Below are 23045 nucleotides of genomic sequence, written 5' to 3' on the forward strand. Positions count from 1 at the left end.
ATTAAACTCAAAAGGAAAACAGGATGGACAGGAAGAGGGGAGGGAGGATGAAGGAGTTCAAAAGGAAGGGCAGGACAAATAAGTAAAACAAACTCCAATGTTGGAAGGGGGAGTTTGAAGGAGGGATAAAAAGAAAGAGAAGAAAGAATAAAAACCTAGGGTAGGGTATGTGGAAGTGAAAAGGGACAACAGAATGTAAACAGGACATTTCATTTATCCATCACAAGTGTTAGATAAACCGCCTTTCCTTTACCACCTTCTTATTTGTAAAGAGGAAGGGGATAGAAGAGAAAAAAATGTATAGAAGGAAAGGATGAAGGAGAAAACACAATAATTATGATGAACTCTCAACCACAATACAAAAGATGATAACAGAATTGATTAGAGAAAAAGTATCTAACAAAATGATTATAAGAAACATACTTGAAACTCTATGTGAAAGATTCACATATGATTAAAGTGAGGGACTGGAGCAAAATTTGTTGTGCTTCAGATGAACTCGGAAAAAGAAAGTGATGGAATCATGATCTCAGATAAAGCTACAATAAATTTAGGCATAATTAAAAAAAACAAGCAGGGAAATTACATTATGTTTAGAGGCACTATAGAAAATGAATTAATATCAATACTTACTAAAGATGCACCAAATAATATTGCATCAGAATATTTGAAAGAAAAATTAATCAAATCACAGGGAGAAATAGTCAAACAATAATAGTAGGAGCCTTCAATGCACACTTTTAAGACCTAGAGAAAGCTAACAAAAAGTTAAACAATACAGAAGTTAAAGGACCTGAATAGAACTTAAGAAAAATTAGAGATGGAGCCAAGATGGCAGAGTAAAAGCAGTGACTTGCTTGAGCTCTCCCTCAAACCCCTGCAAATACTCATAAAAAATGGCTCTAAACAAATTCTGAAGCAGCAGAACCCACAAAAAGACAGAGTGAAACAAATTTCCAGCCCAAGACAACCTAGATGATTGATCAGAAAGGTGTATACTGCCAGGCTGGGAGCACAGCGCAGCGTGGGCGAGCAGGCCGCAGCAAACCTGGAGCCCACCTCAGAGGACTGAATCGCGGGCAGCTGTGGAGGTTTCCAGACTCCTCAATCCACGAATGCCAAAGACAACTTAGAAGGTCAGTGGGAAAAGTCTGTTTCTGTCGGTGGTCAGAGAGGAAGGCAGGGTTCCAGCTCCATTCCCCAAGAGTGTGGCCCTGGAGGGGGGCAGCTGCTTCCTGAGCTTCCGGCCCACAGACTGAGGGGGAATCCAGTGGCTGATCAGAGAGGGACTGCAGGGATCTCTTTGCCAGTGCTGAGGCAGGAATCTCTTGCTTTGCCTGTGTGTGGATCTGGGTCACAGTTCTGGGGGGCAGTGCTGGGGTGAGGAGGAGCGCTGGCATGGTGGAGCTTGTAGTGGCTGTGGAGAGAAACCCCTCCTCACAGCTACAGGAAAGAAAGGAGTACTTGTGGTCACAGGCCAGGAAAGGAGTAAACACTTTGCCCCTTATACCACCTTGGTAGAACTGAAAATTTACAGGTCCCTACAAGTATCTCTGAAAACAGCTACACAAACCCCTGAAGCTTGGGACAGTACACTCTCCACATTGGAAGCAGACTCTTACCTTAACAAAGAGTTTAAAACTCAAGTAATTGGCTGGGATCATGAGCAAGCAGTGCAAAAAAGTCAGACTATATTATCTTACTTTGGTGAAAAAGAAGATCAAAATATACAACCAGAAGAAGACAACAAAGTCAAAGCTCCTACATCCAAAGCCTCCAAGAAAAATATGAATCAGTCCCAGGCCTTGGAAGAGCTCAAAAGGGATTTTGAGAAGCAAGTAAGGGAAGTAGAGGAAAAACTGGGAAGAGAAATGAGAGTGATGCAAGAAAATCATGAAAAACAAGTCAACAGCTTGCTAAAGGAGACCCAAAAAAATACTGAAGAAAATAACACCTTAAAAAACAGCCTAACCCAAATGGCAAAAGAGGTCCAAAAAGCCAATGAGAGAAAAATGCCCTAAAAAGAAAAATTGGCCAAATGGAAAAGGAAGTCCAAAAGATTACTGAAGAAAATACTTCCTTAAAATTAGAATAGAGCAATTGGAAGACAGTGACTTTATGAGAAATCAAGACACTGTAAAACAAATCCAAAAGAATGAAAAATTAGAAAACAATGTGAAATATCTCATTGGAAAAACAACTGACCTGGAAAATAGATCCAGGAGAGAGAATTTAAAAATTATTGGACTATCTGAAAGCCATGATCAAAAAAAGAGCCTAGACATCATCTTTCAAGAAATTATCAAGGAAAACTGCCCTGATATATTAGAACCAGAGGGCAAAATAGAAATTGAAAGAATCCACTGATCACCTCCTGAAAGAGATCCCCAAAGGAAAACTCCTAGGAATACTGTAGCCAAATTCCAGAGTTCCCAGGTCAAGGAGAAAATATTACAAGCTGCCAGAAGGAAACAATTCAAGTACTGTGGAAACACAATCAGGATAACACAAGATTTAGCAGCTTCTACATTAAAGGACTGCAGGGCATGGAATATAATATTCCGGAGGGCAAAGGAGATAGGATTACAACCAAGAATCACCTACCCAGCAAAACTGAGTATAATCCTTCAGGGGAAAAAATGGTCATTCAGTGAAATAGAGGACTTTCAAGCATTCCTGATGAAAAGACCAGAGCTAATAGAAAATTTGACTTTCAAATATAGGACTCCAGTGGAACATGAAGAGGTAAACAGGAAAGAGAAATCATAAGAGACTTATTAAGATTGAACTGTTTACATTCCTGCATGGAAAGATGATATTTGTAACTCATGAGAACTTTGTCAGTATTAGGGTAGTTGAAGGAAAAAAATTGTATGTATGTATAGATAGATAGATAGATAGATAGATAGATAGAGGGCACAGGGTGAGTTGAAGATTAAGGGGTCATATCTGGAGAAATAAAATTAAGGGATGAGAGAGGATGATACTCGGAGAAGAAAGGGAGAGGTAGAATGGGGTAAATTATCTCACAAAAAAAACAGAAAAGAAAAGTCTCTCACAGTGGAGGGGAAACAGGGGAAGGTGAGAGGGAATGAGGGAATCTTATTCTCATAGGATTTGGCTTAAGGAGAGAATAACATACACATTCAATTGGGTATGGAAATCTGTCTTACCCTACAGGAAAATAGGGGGAGAAGGGGACAAGAGAGCAGGGGGTGATAGAGAGGAGGGCAGACTGGGAAAGAGGTAATCAGAAGCAAATACTTCTGAGGAGGGACAGGGTCAAAAGAAAGAACAGAATAAATGGAGGGCAGGATAGGATTAAGGGAAATAGAGTTAGTTTTTCACAACATGTCTACTAAGGAAGTGTTTTGCATAACTGCACATGTACAACCTATACCGAGTTGCTTGCCGTTTCAATGAGGGTGGGTGGGGACAGAGGAATGGAGAAAATTTGGAACTCAAAGTTTTAAAAACACATGTTTTAAAAAAATGTTTTCACATGCAACTGGGAAATAAGAAATACAGGAAATGGGGTACAGAAGTCTATCCTGCTCTACAGGAAAATAGAAGGGGAAGGGGATAAGAGAAGGGAGGGGGGAGAGATAGAAGAGAAGGCAGACCAGGGGAAGGGGTATTCAGAATGCATGCCATCTTGGGGTGGGGGGAGGGGTGAGAAATTTGGAAGTCAAAAACTTGTGGAAGTGAATATTGAAAACTAAAAATAAATAAATTTATATTAAAAAAAAGAAAAAAAGAAAAATTAGAGATGATAGATCATTGGGATAATAGACCAACAGTCATTGGGAACAGAAAGGAGTTTACAAAATTCTTAACCATTCATGGCATCTTTACAAAACCTGACCGTGTTTAAAATATAAAGACCCTACCAAAATGCATTAAATTAGAAATACTAAAAATGTCATTTACTGTTCATAGCATAATAAAATTATATTCAATAAACTGTCTTTGAAGAAAAAATTAAAAATCAATTGGAGACTAAATAGCTTAATTCAAAAGATTTCATGGATCAAAGAAATGTAACAAAATTTATGGGATGTAGCTAAAGCAGTCCTTAGGGGAAACCTTATTTTTCCAAATGCTTTTATCAAAAATAGAAACAAAAAAATCAATGAATTGGGCATTCAACTAAAAAAGAAAAAAAAGCAAATGATACCATTCCCCTAACTAAACAACAAAGTAGAAATTATGAAAATCAAAGAAAAGATTAATAAAAGAGAAGACAAAGGGATACTATCAAGGTAAAATTAACAGGACTTGAAAACAGACTGGATGGGAAGGGGTTGAGAGAGAATGAAGACTTCAGGATGACACGTAGGTTATGAACCTGGTTAACTGGGAAGATGTTAGTATCCTTGTCAGTAATTGCTAAATTCATAAGAAGGGAAAATTTTGGGGGAAAGATGATGAGTTCAATTTTGGGCATGTTGAGTTTAAGATGTCTATGGGACATCTCATTTGAGATGTCTAATAGGAAGTTTGGAGATGTGAGACTAGAGGTTAGAGTTAGATAATTAGATCTCAGAATCTTCAGCATACAAGATTACTTAAGCCATGGGCACTAAAGATCATCAAGTGAAATAGTATAGTGGGAGATGAGAAAAGGACCCAGGATAGAGCCAGGACACTTACTTTTAATGGCCATGATCTAGATGAAAATCTAGCAAAGAGACCACAGAGTAGTCAGACAGGTAAGGAGAACAACCAGGAAAGAAGAGAGTCACTAAAACCTAAAGAGAAGATGGTATTGAGGAGAAAAAAGTGAACAGTAGTATCAAATCTACACAGAGGTCAAGAAGGATGAAAATGGAAAAAAAGGCCAATACATTTGGCAATTAAGAAATGATTAGTAACTTTGGAGAAAGCAGTTCTTGTTGAATGATGAGGGAAGCCAAAGTGTAGATAGTTAAGATGTGAGAGAAAAGGAAATAAAGGAACTTATTACAGGCAGCCTTTTAAAAAAAACAATTTAAGCAAAGAAATGCATTTATCCAAGTCAATAGCAAAACAAATCAGAGAAAGTATATAAATATAGGAGGATATATACCAGCCAATACAGAGTGAAGGAGCTCTCCCATTGGGAGTGAGATAATTCAGCTCAACCAAGAGAGAGACTCAGATCTCACCCAAGAAAAAATTCCCCAAAGCCTCTAACTGTAGCAAGCTGGGCATAGTTCCAAATCGCTCTCCAGAATGGTTGAATCAGTTCACAACTCCACCAAAAGTGCAGTAGTATCCCAGTCTTGTATCCCCTCCAACATCCAACATTTTTCTTTTCTGTCATATTATTCACTCTGATAGGTATTAGGTAGTGCCTCAGAGTTGTTTTAATTTGTATTTCTCTGGTAAATAGTGATTTAGAGCATTTTTCATATGACTATAGATAGCTTTGATTTCCTTGTCTGCAAACTGACTGTTCATATCCTTTGACCATTTATCAATTGGGGAATGATTTATATTTTTATAAATTTGACTCAGTTCTCTCTATATTTGAGAAATGAGGCCTTTATCAGAGATACTTGTTGCAAAAAAAAATTCCCAGTTTTCTGCTTATAATTTTTGTTGCATTGGTTTTCTTTGTGCAAAAACTTTTAAATTTTATATCAAAATTATCTACTTTATATTTTATAACGCTCTCTATATCTTCTTTAGTCCTAAATTCTTCCCTTATCCATAAATCTGACAGATAAACTATTTCATGCTTTCTTAATTTGCTTATGGTATAACCCTTTATGTGTAAATCATGTGCCCATTTTGAACTTATTTTGGTATGTGGTGTGAGATATTTGTCTATACCTAGTTTTTGCCATACTGTTTTCCAGTTTTCCCAGTAGTTTTTGTCAAATAATGAATTTCTGTTCTCTGGATCTTTGGGGTTTATTATATACTAGATTACTATGGACATTTACTATAATGTAATTTGTATCTAATGTATTCCACTGATCCACCACTATTTCTTAGCCAATATTAGATTGTTTTGATAATTACCACTTTATAATACAGTGAGATCTGGTATGGCTAGACCACCTTCTTTTGCATATTTTTTATTGATTCCCTTGATAACCTTGAGCTTTTGTTCTTCCAGATGAAATTTTGTTATTTTTTTCTAGCTTTATAAAATAGTTTTTGATAGTTTGATTGGCATGGCACTGAATAGATTAGGTAGAATTGTCATTTTTATTATATTGGCCAATATAACTGGCAATTAATATTTTTTCCAATTGTTTAGATCTGACTTTATTTGTGTGAAAAGTGTTTTATAGTTGTATTCATATGGTTCCTGGGTTTGTGTTGCAGATAGGTTCCCAAATATTTTATATTGTCTACAGTTATTTTAAATGGAATTTCTCTTTCTATCTCTTGCTGCTGGAATTTGTTGGTGATATATAGAAATGCTGGTGCAGCGTAGTTCTTTTAAAAAAATTGTGATAATAACCACGAAATCCCAGAAAAGTTGTCTCTAACATCTTGTGGGCATGGCCACCTGAGAAATGCTTTTACCTTTTCTGGATCAGTGCTCACATCTTACTGGGAAACAATGTGGCCAAATACATAGTTTGCAGAAGCTTTGCAAAATTAGCATTTATCAATTGACAGGTTCAGACTAACTTTCTCTGGCCAATTTAACATTTCATCAGTCTCTCCTCATGTCCTCCAATGTCTTAAAGTCAATGATATCATCAAAGTACACTTGTTACTTTTCCAGTTAGTTGATGTCTCCAGCCACTTTCTCTGTCAGCCTTCGGAAAATGTCTGGTGCATCTGAGATGCCTTGGGGTGTTTACCCACACCGATAAAATCCAGCGGGACAAATGAAAGCAGTCTTTTCCTTGTCTTCCTCAGACATGGGAATCTGGTTGTATCCATTATGAAGTCCAAAAGTGAAAACCACTGGAAGTTTAGCAGACAATCCAGTGCATCTTGTACCTGTGGCATAATGAACTGATCCACATTAGTCCTTTTGTTAAAAGTTCAGTCATCAACACACCACAGCATCTTTCCATTCTTCTTAGGCATTACTCCTATGAGGGATGCATAAGGGCTGCTGTATTCTGTGATGATAACATTAATCAGCATTTCTTTGAGTTGGTTTCTGAGATCTTTAATCATAGAGTAATAGACTTAGATCTTTCTCTGAATGGTTGGAAATCAGTGAGCTGGATTCTGTGGGTTGAACTTCAAGTACATCCCACATCCTACTCATGCAATGAGGACATTCCTGACCTCTTGCTGAGTTTCAGCTTCAACCTATCCTTCTACTCCTATGGTATTGGGAAAAGTCCACAAAGCCAAATACCTCAGCATCCGGCTCAGAGTTAGGGTTCCTGTGATGTTCGCTGGAACCTGTTGCCTCTATCCCCTTGTAAGCCTTTACAGTTTGCATGAATAGTCAAAGTGTGCTGGTATTGGGTCACAAATAGCCTTCTCAAGGAGTTTAGCTGAAAAGGGAGAAAAGATATGGTATGATTGCTAGTGGAGATGGGAGGATGAAGAGAGGGATTTTTGAGGATGGAGGGAATATGGGCATGTTTGTAGGTAGCAAGGAAGCAGCTAGTAGACAAAGAGATTGAAGATAAGTGAGAAGTTGGGGATGATGGAAGGGGGCAGTCTTCTGGAGAAGATAGGATAGAATGTAGATATCCATGTAAAAGGGCTTGCCTTAGCAAGGAGAAGGGCTGCTTTTTCATGTGAGAGGGGTGAAGGAAGAGATATTGACAGTAGGTATCTGGATGATGTGAAATAAGGAGGAAGGGAGCAGTAGGTAGTCTCAGCAAATGGTCTTAATTTTTTCTGTAAAATATGAAGCAAAGTTCTCGGCCAAGAGAGTTGGGGGAGGGGAGGCTATGGGAGGTTTGAAGAGGGATGAAAAGGTTTGTAAGAATTGCTGTGGTGTGGAATAGTGAATCAATTAAGTAAAAGGATTGCCTTGCCCTAGTGAGAGCCCAGTTGAGGTTAGGTAACATAAACATGTAGCAGACCCAGTCAGCATGGTTTTGTGATTTTCTCCAGCTTTGTTCAGTGGCACTTGTGTGTAGGAGCAAAGGCAGTGGGTGATATGGATGATATGAGTGATCCAAGGCCGAGGTTTAGGCAAGATTGGCAGTAGGATAAGGGGGCCTTAAGAGACTCAAGAGATGAAGACAGTATGGAGTTGAATTGGTTCAACAAGGGGTCAAAAGGGAGAAGGAAGAGAGTATAGCTAGTACAGGGGATGAGGGACTGGAGATTATGGAGAGGAAGAAGAACAAGATTTGGAGTTTTAAGGCAGAGGGAGAGATAGAATGACAGTGGATTGTGATCAGATAAGGGAATTTCAGAGTTCTTGAACATGGAAATGGTGTATTTGTCAGTGCTGTCAATAGTTAGAGAAATGTAAATTAAAGCAACAAGGTTCCATCTCATACTGACAATATTGACAAAGATGATAAAAGAAGAAAATGACAAATGTTGGAGGGTCTTTTTGAAAAGAGAGGTTGTGGATGGAGCTGTGAATTGGTCCAGCTACAGTAGACAAGAATTTAGAACTATTCTTCCAAAGTTACTAACCTGTGTATCCCCTTTGACCCAGAGATACCACTACTAGGCTTTTGCCCCAGTGAGATCATAGAAAAAAGATAAAAAGCCTATGTGTATAAGAATATTTATAGCAGCTCTTTTTGTACTAGCTAAAAACTGGAAACTCTGGGAGTACCCACCTGTTGAGGAATAGCTAAACAAATTATGGTACATGAATGTAATGGAATGGAATGTAATTGTACCATAAGATATGATTAAATGGACAATTTCAGAGGAAAGTGATTATACTTCAATGGCCTGATGCATCGTGAAATGAGCAGGAGTAGACTACAATTTACACAATGATAATGTTATAAAGAAAAACAACTTTGAAAGACTTTATTTATGAATTTATCAATTTATCAATGAAACGACAAATCACATTTCCAGAGGACCTAAGATGAAGCAAGCTTTTCACTTCCTGCCAGAGACATTATAGACTTTGAATCCAGAGTGAGACATACATTTTTTTGAACATGGCCAATACGAGAACTTGTTTTGCTTAATTATGCACATTTGTTATGATGTTTGGGAGGAAGTGGGAGGGAGAAAAACCATGTTTGTTAAAAAATCAGATAAAAAAATGAGATAGAACAAAACTTTAAATACTTAAAAAAAAAAAGATAAGCAAGAGCCTTGGCAATTGTGGAGGGCTTTAACTGCCTCTAAGATGAAATAGAGGCAATAAATATGGAGGCAATGAAACTGCCTAACCAAGAGAAATGGTTAGGTCTGTACATTAATAGCATCAATCCAGAAGCTGTGTGGATGATAGGCTCAGAGAGCTGATTCAGGGGGACCAATTAGGAGGTTACTGATAGTCTAAGCAAGAGGTGATGAGAAAGTGAACAAGGGTAGTTGTGGTAAGTGGAGAGAGGGAAATGGATAGGAGAGATATTGTAGGGTTAAACTGAAAAAACTTATGAGGAGATGAGGGAAAATGCACAGTCAATAACCCTAAGTTGTAAACCTGGTGTTACCCTTAACAGAAGTTAGGAGGAGGGGAAGGTTTGAGGGAAAGAAGATGAATTCACTCTTGGATGTTCTGTTTGAAACGCTTATGTCTAGGTGAAGACGTTTAGCAGGAAGTTAGAGATGCAGGCCTGGGATTTAGGAGAGAGATGGGGCTTGGATAGACATCTGATTAGAGAAAATAGTTGAATCTATAGGAACTATCAAGAATAAGACAGAGTACAGTGAAAGAAGAAGGAGTAGGTTAAAAAAAAGAGTAGGGGAGAGTCTTGATATACACCCACATGTGAGGGGTGAAGCATGATCATGTAAAGGAAACTGAGGAGGGAGAGAAGAGCTAAAAGGAGGGACTGATCAACAGCGGGGTCAAAAAGTATGAGGACTGAGAAAAAGTAGATTTAGTGATACAGTGATCATGAGTGATCTTGGAGAGGTTATTTCTAGTTGAGTTCAGAAGTCAGATCATAAAAGGGTTGAAAAGTGAGTGGGTGGCTGATAAAACAGAAGTAATAGACAGCTTTTTCTAGGATGGGGTTCTTAACCTTTCTTGTACCATGAACCCCTTCCTTTTTTTTTTTTTAGGCAGTTGGGGTTAAGTGACTTGCCCAGGGTCACACAGCTAGTAAATGTCAAGTGTTTGATCTGAGGTCACATTTGAACTCAGGTTCTCCTGACTCCAGGGCCAGTGCTCTATCCACTGCGCCACCTAGCTACCCCTCATGAACCCCTTCTTAAAATAGTATTTTTAAATGCATAAGATAAAATATATAGGTTACAAATGAAATCAATTATGATGAATACATTTATCAAGATATTATGAAAATATATACATAGACCCCCATCCCCCACCCCTAACCCTTGTTTAGGAAATTTACTTTCAAGGGAAGGAAATGTAAAGGATTATATTGAGGGGATCAAGTAAATGTTTCTTAGAGATAGGAAAGATCTAGGCATGTTTGTAGGTAAGAGGGAAGAAGCCAGTAGCTAAAGAGAGGTTGAGTTTAGGAAGAGAACCTTACCCTGCCATGACCTCTACTTTTGTACCCTCGATTTATTCCCTTTCATCTCCTTCTGGTAACTTGACTCTTCAATCATTCCCCACCCTCCTCTTCAATCTTGAGTTATCAGGAGTTGGTATTTCCTTCCCATTGCCTACAAACACGAGCAGGTGTCTCTCATTATTAAAACACAAGCAACCCTTCACCTGACCCTGTCATCATTATTCTTCCTATATCTCTCCCTCCTTTCACCAAGTCCTAGAAAAATTTTTCTACACTTGCTTTTCCCATTCCTTTTTCTCTTATTCACTTTTCAATCTGGATTTTTTTTTTTTTGGTGAGGCAATTGGGGTTAAGTGACTTGCCCAGGTTCACACAGCTAGTGTTATGTGTCTGAGGCTGCATTTGAACTCAGGTCCTCCTGACTCCAGGGCTGGTGCTCTATCCACTTTGCCACCTAGCTGCCCCCTCAATCTGGCTTTTGACCAGACTACTTAATTAAAACTTTCTCTCCAAGGTAAATTATCATCTTACCACTAATAAAATTCCATGACCTTTTTTCAGTCCTCATTCTACTGACCCTTTCTACAGCTTCTGACACTGTGTATCACCATACCCTCCTGGGTCTTATCATTTCTGTCACTCTCCTGGGGCTTCTTCTGTCCCTTCCTTTCCTGGATCATCATCAGAAGAAAGGCCCTTGAAAGCTACTACGCCATCTTAGAATTTGCTGACAGCAAACTGTATTTATCATTGATGGGAACCACAATGGGTGGGGCTTGTGAGCTTTAATAGGAGGAAGACTTTAAACTTGGATTAGGAAAGGCATGTGAGCAGACCTTGAAAGAAGCTAAAGAAAGACTGGGAGTACAATTTCAGCCCTGAAATAATTTACATGTTCTAGAAAGGAGTAGAAGCTAAGGTAATAAAGTTAGGTTAGAGTCAGATTGTGGAAGACTTTAAATTTGCATTCTGTACTAGAAACTATAGGCCAGGGGTGGAGAACCTGCAGCCTCCAGGCCACACGTGGCCTTCTAGTTCCAAGTTTTACAGAACAAATCCTTTTATCAAGAGGATTTGTTTTGTGAAGTTTGGATTCAGTCAAAAGGCTGCACTTGAGGATCTAGAGGGCCACGTGTGGCCTGCAGTCTACAGGTTCCCCACCCCTCCTATAAGCAGTCAGTGAATGGGCACTCTAAGGATGGATACCCCTCAAATCTCCATCCTGGGCCCTCTTCTCTCTCCCCATTCACTTGATGATTGAGTTAGTTCTTGTGGATTCAATGATCATTTCTATACTGATGATTTCCTAAATCTATATGTGTGTGTGTGTATGTATCTATACACACATATATGCACACACACATATATAATCCTCTAGCCTAAAAGTTTCTTTCAGGGGTACCACTAGCATTACAATCACTCAGGTTCACAATCATTCTTGGCAATTTTTCATTCTCACTGCTCCAGTCTCCTATTCAATAAATTACTAAGTTTTGACATTTCTATTTCTATGGCATTTCTCCCATCCGTTCTCTTTTCTCCACTCATCCTTAATCACCCTAGTTATAGCCTCCAATCACTTCTCACTTGGAGTATTGAAAAACTTACCAGTTGGTGCCCCTACATCCACTCCATCCTCCACACAGCTGCCAGATTGGTCTGCCTAAGGCAAAAGTCTGACCACATCACTCTTGACCACAAACCTTGCAGTGACTCCTCAGTGTCTCTAGGGCAAAATGCAAGAGCCAGTGTTTAGTATTTGACATCCTCCATGATCTATTTTTCCAGACTTATAGCTAATAACAGTTACCATTTGTATAGTGCTTTAAGGTTTGCAAAGTACTTGCCATAGGTTAACTCACTGGATTTTCACAACAACCTTGTAAAGTCGGTGCTATTATTATCCCCATTTTACAGATGAGGAAATCGAGGCAAGAGAGATTAAGTGACTTGCCCTGGGTCAGAGGTACCATTCAAGGTCAAGTCTTGCTAAATATCAGCACTATCAATTGCATTTATTCCTTTTCTGACTGTCTCTTCTTCACATGCAACAACATTCCATCCCCCGCCCGCCTTCGTTTATATACACCGCTTCTGTCATGTCTGGAACTGACTGCCTCCTCAACTCTTCTTGCAGCAATTGGCCATTTTCCTCCTCAGTTTCGGCCCCTCCCAACCTGCTTCCCCGCAGGTGGTCCAAGTGTGTAGTCAGGGCGTCCTCTGGAGGTGAGACGCGGGAAGAGGCCATTTGCTTACCAGGGAGATGAGGCTGAGGGAGGGAAGAGCGCCTTCCCTAATGCGGCTGGGAACTACCACTCCCAGCAGGCAGCAGGGCAACGGCGGAGGGGCGAATCCTGGAAGATTGATGGGGATTGTAGTCCAGGCACGTCTTATTGCCGTCCTGCAGCCCGCTCAACTAAGGACCAATCCGAAGGCGGGGGAAATCTCGCAAGAAAGAGACGGCGCGTCTTGCCCGAACTTGGCTGCTCCCGGGGACCTGGCTGGCGGCAGGTTGGCTCTGCACGCGACGTGAGCGCAGCCCCCTCTGCCTCGCCTGCCCTTGTGGGAGAGCAAGGCGCCCCGACCCCTGCCGGGCTTCCGGGTGTCCGCCTGTGCTGCGCACCACGAAGTGGGCTCAGAGAGCAGCGAGGTGCCGAGGAGGAGGAGGAGGAGGAAAGCTCCCGTCTTGCCGCCGCCACTACTTTTGAGACCTTAGGCAAGTCACTTCCCCCCGAGAGACCTGGCCTTGGAGCTGCTCATCGTGCATCTCTTCTTCTCCCCCTCCGTGTGTGTGTGTGTGTGTGTGTGTGTGTGTGTGTGTGTGTGTGTGTAGCCCCCACCACCTTAACCCCCAGGGGACTCTGTGTGTGTCTGTGTGTTTAGCCCCCATCACCTTAACCCCCAGGGGACTCCCGAAGCCACCCCCACCCCGCCGCCCACCTCGCCCATGTCTTTGCCCACGTTTCCCAGGGCCGAATAACCAGAACCACGGAGCCAGCACTCACACCCTGCTGCAGTGATGAGCCCCCCCAGGCTGCCCCCGAGCCAGCCGAGCCCCCGACCCCTTCTGCGGAGTGGGGGAAGAGCAGGGCCCTGGCACCCCAGCTCCTCTGGAACTGGACGGAGAAGCCCCCGTGGAGGAGGTGGTTCTTGGAGAAGAAGGGCAGGAACCCTCCCAAAGTGAAGCCTTCCCCGAGGTTGATGGGGCAGTTCCCAAACTTGCGCCTAGGGAACCCACGGAGGAAGTCTTGAAGGAGCCAGACCCGGAATGTGAGGAATACTAGTAAGTGCCTTGGAGGACCTCAGTTCTGCCCCTCTCCCCAGTCCTCCCAGAGGCCCTGTTTTCCTCAGGGACCCAAGCATCTAGTCTTCATCTCCCTTTCCAGTTCCTGGAGCTATAATTTCTCCCATTCTCCACGCCTTCTCAATGGCTCCTGGTCAGAGTTCAGCTTACAACCTGAGAACTTCTTAAAAGGCTGTAAATGGTAAGGATAATTGGGGGTGAAGGGAAGAGAAGTGAGATTGTGGGTGAATTAGCTGGGGAGGGGGTGGAGGGAAGAGAAGGGAGATTGTGGGTGAACTAGATGGGGAGGGGTATTGGATGAGAAAGGACAAGATTATGTTATCAGGGAGATGTTGGATCTGAGCTAAGAGGGTTAATTGGTGTTCTTTGAGTTGAGTTGAGCTGGGTTTTCATTGCTCAGTTCACTCCCAGGACCCAGTGCCTGCTATTTCCTTCAGGGACTCAGGAGTTCCTATCTCCCCACCCACTCAGCTACCAGGCATCCAGCCTAAATCTCCTCTGCCTCCAGGGCCCCAGATGGCTCCTGCCTCTTGACCAACAGTGCCGACAACACCTTGCGGATTTATAACCTACCCCCAGAGCTGTATAATGAGGAGGAAGAGCTCAAGAATACGGAAATGGTGAGTGTAGGCACCTGCACCTTTCCTTCAATTACCACTACAGAAGATATGCCATTATGTCTTTTTCTCCTAGTTGCAAATAGTAGATTCTTTATACAAATCTGACCAACATTACATCCTTGCACAGAAGCATTCATTGGACTCTGTTGCTTCTAGGATAAAATGCAAATTTAGAACTTTTACTATCTGGCCATAATTTATCTTTACAGACTTAGTTCATGTTATTCCTTTTCTACAACCTGCGCACATTCCAGCCAGACTCTGTACATTTCTTCTAGGGCTGAAAAGCACTTTTTCATTTTCCTTAGTTTTTCTCAAAGTCTGCTCAGATTCTCTAAATCTTTCCTGATCCCATAGTTAAAATCTTCCTCATTTTTTTTTAATTTTCCCTGTGTCCTGTATCCTTTCCTTCTAGCAGAGTATAAGCTTCTGGAGAGTAAGGGAGGATTTTTTTTTCTTCGTATTCATTTGGCTCATACAATGTGTCAGGCAGGGTCCCCAGTATTGATAATAGAACAAGAAAAATAAAACTGTCTCTATCCTTCCCAAGGACCTTCCTCTTCTCTTATGGAAGTAACATATGTAGAAAGTTTATATATACACACACATACATATATATACACATACATATGTACATACTGGTATGTGTATATAAACTAACTTTCAGGCATTGGGGGTCAAGATAGGCTTCTTTTGAAGGAGGTAGCTTTTGAGCCGAGCTTTGAAAGAAGCCAGGGATTTATTTCCATTGATGTTTCCACTAATCTTTCTGGTCCCCAGTATTCAAAATCTCAGAATCATTAAGCTCCCTCTTAAGCACAGTGTCTCTTCTGGCTGGGATGCTTTATCTGGATTCTTAGGGTCTGTCCCTCCCTGGAGCTGGAACTTGACTCTAGATAGCCAGGGCTAGCCTTCTCTTGAGTCTATAGTTGGTTTCTCTCTTTTACTTCGAGGCCTGGGTCAGTCATAGTTTATTCATAAAGTTTTATTCATAAACTTAGTTCTGGACATTAAATGACCACTTTTCTGAATCAGTGTCTAGAGTGTGTCTCTTGTCACTTCAATTCTGCCTCACTCTCTCTTACTGATTTTACATCTGTTGGATGTCTTTCTGGACAAATAGTTCTATTGGTATGGCCTCTTGAGGTAGAGGAGAGAGAAAGTCCCTTCTTCTCCTAAAAGGTGAATATCTGGGTTCTTCCTTGATTTCTGAACTCTTAAGCTGCTGGTTGTCTCCAGGGCTTAGCTATTTAAAGACCCTTGGAGTATGACCAGTTTTCAGCTCATTGGAGTTACATCTTCTAATTTAGAGAGGTGTTCATATTTCACAGAGGAATTTCCACTGTCATTTTGGTTCAGGTGTTGATCAGCTCTAGTTTGGACTATTGTATAGCCCTCTTACTGGTCTCCTTGTTTCCACTCTTTCTCCAAGTCAATCCTTCACCCAGTTGCTGACAATCTTGTGAGGTGTGGGGTTGTGATTGCAATGCCTTTCAGGTGCACATGAGGACAGCTACACTAACTAACCCCCACTCCTCTCTGATATTGACTTCTCAATTTCAGAGGCAGTCTAGTGGGTGTGCTCTGGTGTATTTTCAATAAATAACCAAAATTACAGAAATTTTCTTCAGTTGGCTTATCCTGCACTCTGGAGTAAAACCAGAGAAGTCTCTTCTCCCATGGGATAATTTCTCATCTCTGTCTTAAACTGTGAACTTAGAAGCTTAGACAAAAATCACTGTTAATTTCCATGTAATTTTTAGCTATATAAAGTAATTTTAAAATGCAGGTAAACATTCAAATAAGTCTCTCCTTTCCTATAGCCTCCTCTTAGATGATTTTTGTTTTTGCTTTTAGTGAGGCAGTTGGGGTTAAGTGACTTGCCCAAAGTCACACAGCTAGTAAGTATTAAGTGTCTGAGGCTAGATTTGAACTCAGGTCCTTCTGACCTCCAAGGCCAGAGCTTTATTCACTGCACCACCTAGCTGTCCTCTCTTAGATGATCTCATGGAAGGTTTTTGAAAAAAGGGATTGAGATTAAAACTCTGAGAAGAAATTTCCTAAGCACTGTGCTCTGGAAAAACAGGAAAAAAAAGAACCTATTGCCCTAAAGTCTGGTTTGGTCTGGTTTTACCTCAAGTCCACTCTTGCCATGTGACCAGCTTTTCTCTTCTTGTTCTCTAGTCTACATGCTCATTCACTTGTGCCCCACTTTTGCCTCTCTGCTCCCCATTTGGAGCCCCAAAACTTGGGCAGAAATCCTTTCCTTAAGGCCACTGGACCCACCCTCTCCCTCCAGACAAATAGAACCCTATGGAATGATTGCAAACAGTCTAGCCCATGGATTCTCAGTCATCTTGGGTACATCCTCCAAAATTTCTGTTTTTGGATAGGTCTTCCAAAGTCTCTGTGATCCTGTGTTTTGGCCACATAGGGCAACCCTAATGCAACATGTCTTATGGTAATCCTTGGCTGGCTCCCCATTGTCTGTTAAGTTAAAAATACTGGTCTCCTGCAATCTAGTTGCTACCTACATTTCCCCTGTTATTTCATACTCTTCTCCTTAAGAAATGTTATGGCCAGATTGAATTCCTGGCTGTTTTCTTGTTTTCGTCCTGCCTTTCTCTCACACTCAGGAGTTCATGCATATCATCCCTCATGCCTAGACCCAACCCTTCACATCTCCAACAAAAGGAAGCAGATGGGAAAAGGCCAGCTTAGGTGTCAGTTTTTTTCCTTTCTCTTCCTTAATCCATCAACTAAAAGTGTTTTCCCTTCTCACTTTTCTTACAGCTCTTTGTCTTCTTCTCTTTCTTGCCTTTACCATAGTCTACCCTCCATCATATTTAAGGAATTCCTTTTCTATTAGGAGAAAATGAGCTCCTGAGGGACAAGAATTATATTGTTTTTCATCCTGGTGCCCTTGCAGCATGGTGCTTTGCATGTAGTAGGTGCTTAATGGTTATGAAATGGAGTTTGGGGAAGATTACCTTAATGGATTGTGTGGAAGGGAGGTTGTTTAGGAGACTACCCTAGTGTAATTGAGGAGTGAGGTTTTTGGGGCCTGATTGGAGTGGTAGCTGTGGGAGTAGGAAGGATTGGTTATGAACCAAAAATAGAATCAAAGATGATGATGATGTGGTTTTCAAACCAGCCTTTATTGAGAAAAACAGTTTTTTTTCATTCTCCCCCTGATCCCAACTTTACTGGATTAATATATTTAATTCCTTCCTTCCCCTCATACCCAAGAAGAAATGTTTCTTCCTCCTTGGTTGTTCCATGACTCTTTCACCCATCTTGGCTGGGAATGATCTGGTGTCCCATAGAGAAATCCTACAAGATGGAGGGGTCCAGTCCTCGAGACTCAGGTGTTCCCATTTTCTCTCTTTCCCAGGTACCAGTTTTGCGCATGATGGAAGGTGACACTATCTATGATTATTGTTGGTATCCTCTGATGAACTCAGGCCAGCCAGATACGTGCTTGTAAGTCTTGACATTTAATCATCTTTAATCTGATGGGGACAGACTCAGTGTCTCTTGATATTTCAAGAGAATATATTGGGGGAGTCAGGGGAAGGTGGAATGCTGTCAGGGAAGCCATTAAGAAGAGGAAGGTCCTGTCTGTCTTTCAAAGGGGAGCTGAGAAGCCTAGTTTGTTTCCTCTGTGTACTGTCTTTATAAATTTTCCTCATTGTCACTGTTTTCCTAACAGTGTGGCCAGTAGCAGCCGTGAGAACCCTATCCATATTTGGGATGCCTTCACCGGGCAGCTTCGGGCCTCCTTTCGGGCCTACAACCACCTGGTATGAACACCCCTTCTTCCCTGGGGACCTATCCAGGTCCTAAGCTGCCTGCTCTTTCCCTGCCCTTGGGGATCTGGGTGTCTGGCGTTTCAGTTTCCAGTAATCTTCTTTCTCCCTTTTCTATTTCAGGATGAATTGACTGCTGCCCATTCTCTCTGCTTCTCTCTGGATGGCTTGAAGCTCTTCTGTGGCTTCAACAGAACCATACGGATCTTCTCCACATCCCGACCTGGGAGACAATTTGAAACAAGACCCACATTTGGTGAGGATCAAGACAGCTTAACTGTCAGTTCTCAGCATTATCCCCAAGCCCTCTACCCAAAAAGGATTTTAATGGGGTTTTCTCAGGACACTTCCTCAAGTTCCTTTCCCCATGGGCACTCTTAGCTTTGTGTTCTGGGTAGCGAAGGCCACAGGTTGAAGGGAAGGATGGGACTGAAGATTATGTACCTGGGTCCTTCCACAGGGTGGTAGGAGGAACTGGGAAAAGCAAAGTGGACAGACTTGTATTGACTGGCTGCTGTAAATTTGTTATCTAATCTCATCTGGGTTCTTACAAGACAGTCATTCAAATCCTCCTTAATTGATTCTCTTTCCCCTTACAAACACACCATCTCCCCCATCCTTAAACAAAACCCTCACTAGAGGGTATCACTAGGTACCATCACTAATGAGTATCATCTATCTCTCCTCCCCTTCTTAGGTGAACTTCTTAAAAAAAAAGCTATCTGTACTTGGTGGCACTGTTTCTCTTCTAAACCAGGGGTGGGAACCTCTGTCTTTCTAGGTCCTCGGGTGTGGCATTTTGACTGAGTCCAAGTTTTATGGAACAAATCCTTTTATTAAGGGGATTTATTCTGTGAAGTTTGGATTCAGTCAAAGGGCCAGCCTTGAGGACCCAGAGGGCAACATGTGGCCTAAGGCCCCACCCCTATTCTAAACACTGTGCAGCCTGGCTTCTGGTCTCATTGCTCATCACATTAGGCAGCAGTGGATACAGTGCTGGGCCTGGACCCAGGAACACCTGTATTTGAATCCTTCCCCAGACACTTACTAGCTGTGTGACCCTGAGCAAGTCACTTAACCTCAGCCTCAGTGAGAATAATAGCACCTACCTCATAGAGCTGTAGTATCAAACTGGAGAACCAAGGTGCTTTGCAGATCTTAAGTGTTACATAAACCCTGGTTATCGCCGCTTGATTGAGAGTGCTGTCTCCAGAGTTACCAGCAGTCTTTTAGTTGCCAACTCCCATGGCTTTTTCTCAGCCCTTTAGGTTCCAATGTCAGCTCCTCTGGGTGACATTTAAAGCCCTTCACAACCTGGCCCCTTTCCAGTCGGCTCCTGTATTGTTTCTCTGCCTTTGCTCTGTGGTCTAGCCGGATTGGCCTATGTGCTGTTACTCACCCATGATCCTCCGTCTCCCATCTTTTTGCCTTTAGAGGTACTGGTTGTCCTCCATGCCTGGAGTACTTTTCTCCCTTCTGCTTTCTGGAATCCCTGGCTTCCGTCAAGACCCTGCACCAGTGCCAGCATTAGGCTGTCCTCCTTCTCCCCTCCAGCTGCTAGTGCTTTTCCCTCTAAGGCTGCCCTCATAGCCTACTTTTTATATATCTTATATATACACCTACATAATACACACGTGTATCTATGTACACACATAGACGCACACACACACATACACTGGATCTCCTGTTAGAGTACAAGTACCTCGAGGGCAGGGACTTTTTGATTTGTATCCCCAGTGCCTAATTAGCATAACAGCTGGAACATAGTTGGTACTTAATTATAGTGATTGATAGATACTTGGGTTCCCTGAGGAGAAGCTAGGAGTGGGGGAGAAGCCCAGTTCTTGAGTAACCTTAGAAGGGAGTTAGAGGATTTTGAAGGGGTGGCCATGCCTTTGTCTTCATCTTATCCTCTTTTGCTCTTTCCCACACTAGCCAAAAAACAGGGCCAGAGTGGGATTATTTCATGCATTGCATTCAGCCCAACCCAGCCTCTCTATGCCTGTGGCTCCTATGGCTGCTCCCTTGGTCTGTATTCCCAGGATGATGGCTCTGCTCTTGCTCTGTTTTCGGGGCATCGTGGAGGCATCACCCACCTTTGCTTCCATCCTGATGGCAACCGTCTCTTCTCAGGGGCCCGAAAGGTGGGAGTTTGATGCATGGGGCTAGGGTGGGTGGGCAGTTGCACAGTCATGAGTTAGATATCATTTTACTGGGAGGGAAAGTGATATTAATTGCAGAGGGATTGATGGGGCTGGAGAGCTGGGCTGTGAGGGGAGTAGGTTTGGGGGTTTGAATTCACTGAATGGCTTAGCTTCCCCCTCAGGATGCCGAACTCCTGTGCTGGGATCTCCGGCAGCCAGGCCATTTACTTTTGTCCTTGACCCGAGAAGTCTCTACTAATCAGCGGATCTACTTTGACCTGGACCCGTGAGTAGCCATAGTCCTCTTCTTTTCCAAGCAACTGAAGAGCCCCTTTCCCCATCCTCCGAGGGAAACCAGTGTGGATCCTTGGGTGGGTGGCACGTGGGAGGGACCCAAGCAGCTGGGCAATAGGACTTGTGAAGTCTGATGCAATTCTACCCTTTTGTTCAGGACAGGACAGTTCCTAGCAAGCGGCAGCACTGATGGAGTTGTGTCAGTATGGGACACCAGTAGGACTGGGGAAAACCAGCAGGAGCCACTGATGAGTTTTCTACCTCAGAATGACTGCACCAATGGCGTTAGGTAGGAGGCCTGGATGTCTTGGCGAATTTGGAGTCAGTCACTTTAGCCCCTGTTGCATATCCAGCACTGTGCGGAGTGCTCTCGAGGAACTTAGTCTAAGGGGAGGTAGAACATGAAAACAGCTGTGTCCAAACAAATTACATGCAGGATTCATTGGAAATAATCAACAAGAAAAGACACTAGTGTTAAGGGGGATTAAGAGACTTTACTGGGAGGTGGGTTTTTAGCTGGGACTTGAAGCCAGGAGACAGAGTTGAGGAGGAATATCATTCCCAGGCATTAGGGACAGCCAGTGAAAATGCCCAGTCAGGAGATAGACCGTAGCAAGGAGGCCGGTGTCACTGAATTGCAGAGTATGCATGGGAGGAGTAAGGTATGAGAAGATTGGAATGGTAGGAGGAAACCAGGAGCCTCTGGCTTTGAATGATCCTAAAGGTGATAGGGAATGGGAAGGGGTGATAGGGTTATATCAGTTACACCTGTGCTTTAGGAAGTTGAAGTTGATAGTCAAATGGGGAGAGACGTGAGGCAAGCAGACCAACCAGCAGACTGTTTAAATGGTCTTGGTATGATGAGGGGCTGAACCAAGGTGGTGGCAGTGTCAGGAGAAGGGGGCCTGATGTGAAAGCTATTACAATGGTAAAATCAACCAGACTTAACAACATATTTGACATAGGGGGTAAGAGGAGAATAGAGAGTGGAGAGAGGCTCAGTCTGGGTGACTGGATGGATTAAGAAGGGAGGAAGATTTGGGGGAGAAGATGAGCTGGAGGTACATGCTTTGGGAAAGAAGCAGCTGGACTGGTACTGGAAGAGTGCGGGGCTGGGGCTCTAACATCCCTCTCTCTCCTCCCTCTTTCCCTCCTTCCCTAACAGTCTCCACCCAAGCATGCCTCTGCTGGCCACATCCTCTGGCCAGCGAGTTTTCCCTGAGCCGACGAACAGTGAGGATGAAGAGGGGCAGGCCAGCGGGGTTCCCCTGCTGTCAGTGAGCCATGCCCATCCCGACTTTCGCCTCCAGCTGTGGTGGTGTGGGGGTGCCGCAGACTTAGAAACCCCTGACTGCAAAGAAATGGGCAAGGAAGATGGTCCTGGGGGGGGAGAATGTGGGGCTGTATAAAGGTTTTTGGAGATAGTAGACCGAGTACTGTGTTCTTTTTGGGAGGAGGGTGCCTAGTTTTCCTGCTGAGTCTAGTGTGATCTGTCACTTTGTGCCTGGAGGTGGGAGGGATGAGGGATGGGAGCCAATCCACAGCAGAGCTCAGTGTGAGGTCACTGTGAAGTGTGGGTGGGGTTTCCAGTCATTGTTCCCATAGTTGCCAGGCAACCTGGTAAACTGAAGGGGGTGTGTGTTCAGGTTTTGCTCCCTAGCATTGTGTGTGTGATGTGGAGCTCTGCTGTGTAGTGCCCGCCTTCCCCCCCCCCCCCAGGGTCTGTTGGAGTGTGACTGAATTGATGTGGCAGGTCTCTGTGATTGTCTTAATGTGGGGGGGAGAGGGGTCGTGTGTGTTTCAGGGTGTGAGATTTTTGTGGAGACAAACAACAGCTCGTATACACTGAAGACCGTCAATCATTCTTTCGAGCACTAAGTTGGGCTTCACTCCCAGTCTTTTTTAGGGGGGTGGGAGGGAGAGGAAGTTGTTTTTTCCTCCCCCCTTTTGGGGTTCCTACCTACCAGAGCCTGACAGCTAAGAAAAGAGAGGGTGTGGAAAAGTAAAGGTGATAGACAAATAATGGAAGTAGGATTAATATTCACACAATATATAGGGCTTGTACAAAGTGCCTAATTCATTAATCCAATAATTGGGTTCTAACTTCTTGTTTTCCAGTCCAAACAGTGAGTCCTGGGATGCGCATTCTTCCACACAGAAGGAGGAGAGTTGGAGAGGTTTCTATCTACTTCTCTATGCTGGAGTCTCCTCATCTCCCCCTCCAGCTTGTTTCCCTTCTCCATAAACTCCTAAATTGAGGACTCAAGCATTTCAGACCCTATGCTATCTTCATTGCATATGGGGAGGGACAGAGGAAGGCATGT

General features: G+C 42.9%; 1 protein-coding gene and 1 long non-coding RNA gene across 2 annotated transcripts; one reads left to right on the plus strand and one right to left on the minus strand.

Annotated features, from left to right (window-relative positions):
* Positions 1-5173: 5173 nt before the first annotated feature.
* LOC110194273 (uncharacterized) lies at positions 5174-12795 on the minus strand. Its single transcript, XR_013487128.1, has 3 exons — positions 12159-12795; positions 10569-10701; positions 5174-7460 (listed from the first exon to the last, which is right to left on the minus strand). It is a non-coding gene; the product is annotated as an uncharacterized LOC110194273 (long non-coding RNA).
* A 51-nt stretch (positions 12796-12846) lies between these two features.
* On the plus strand, positions 12847-22148 carry WRAP53 (WD repeat containing antisense to TP53). Its single transcript, XM_020966424.2, has 12 exons — positions 12847-13079; positions 13181-13266; positions 13575-13833; positions 13937-14035; positions 14363-14474; positions 17869-17957; positions 18187-18277; positions 18407-18539; positions 20219-20427; positions 20610-20713; positions 20879-21010; positions 21887-22148. The coding sequence occupies exons 1-12, from the start codon at positions 12847-12849 to the stop codon at positions 22128-22130; spliced, it is 1791 nt and encodes a 596-aa protein (XP_020822083.2). The 3' UTR covers positions 22131-22148.
* Positions 22149-23045: the final 897 nt, after the last annotated feature.

Source organism: Phascolarctos cinereus, unplaced genomic scaffold (genome assembly GCF_003287225.1).
Source record: "Phascolarctos cinereus isolate Bilbo 61053 unplaced genomic scaffold, phaCin_HiC Scaffold_5;HRSCAF=322, whole genome shotgun sequence".
Taxonomy (NCBI): Eukaryota; Metazoa; Chordata; class Mammalia; order Diprotodontia; family Phascolarctidae; genus Phascolarctos; species Phascolarctos cinereus.

Excerpts from the sequence above, each read along its gene's own strand:
- WRAP53 (XM_020966424.2), top strand. The coding sequence starts at position 12,847 with ATGCGGCTGGGAACTACCACTCCCAGCAGGCAGCAGGGCAACGGCGGA. Across the intron at positions 13,267-13,574 it reads CACTACTTTTGAGACCTTAG|CCCCCCCAGGCTGCCCCCGA; the intron begins GCAAGTCACTTC and ends TGCAGTGATGAG. Across the intron at positions 17,958-18,186 it reads GGCCAGCCAGATACGTGCTT|TGTGGCCAGTAGCAGCCGTG; the intron begins GTAAGTCTTGAC and ends TTTTCCTAACAG.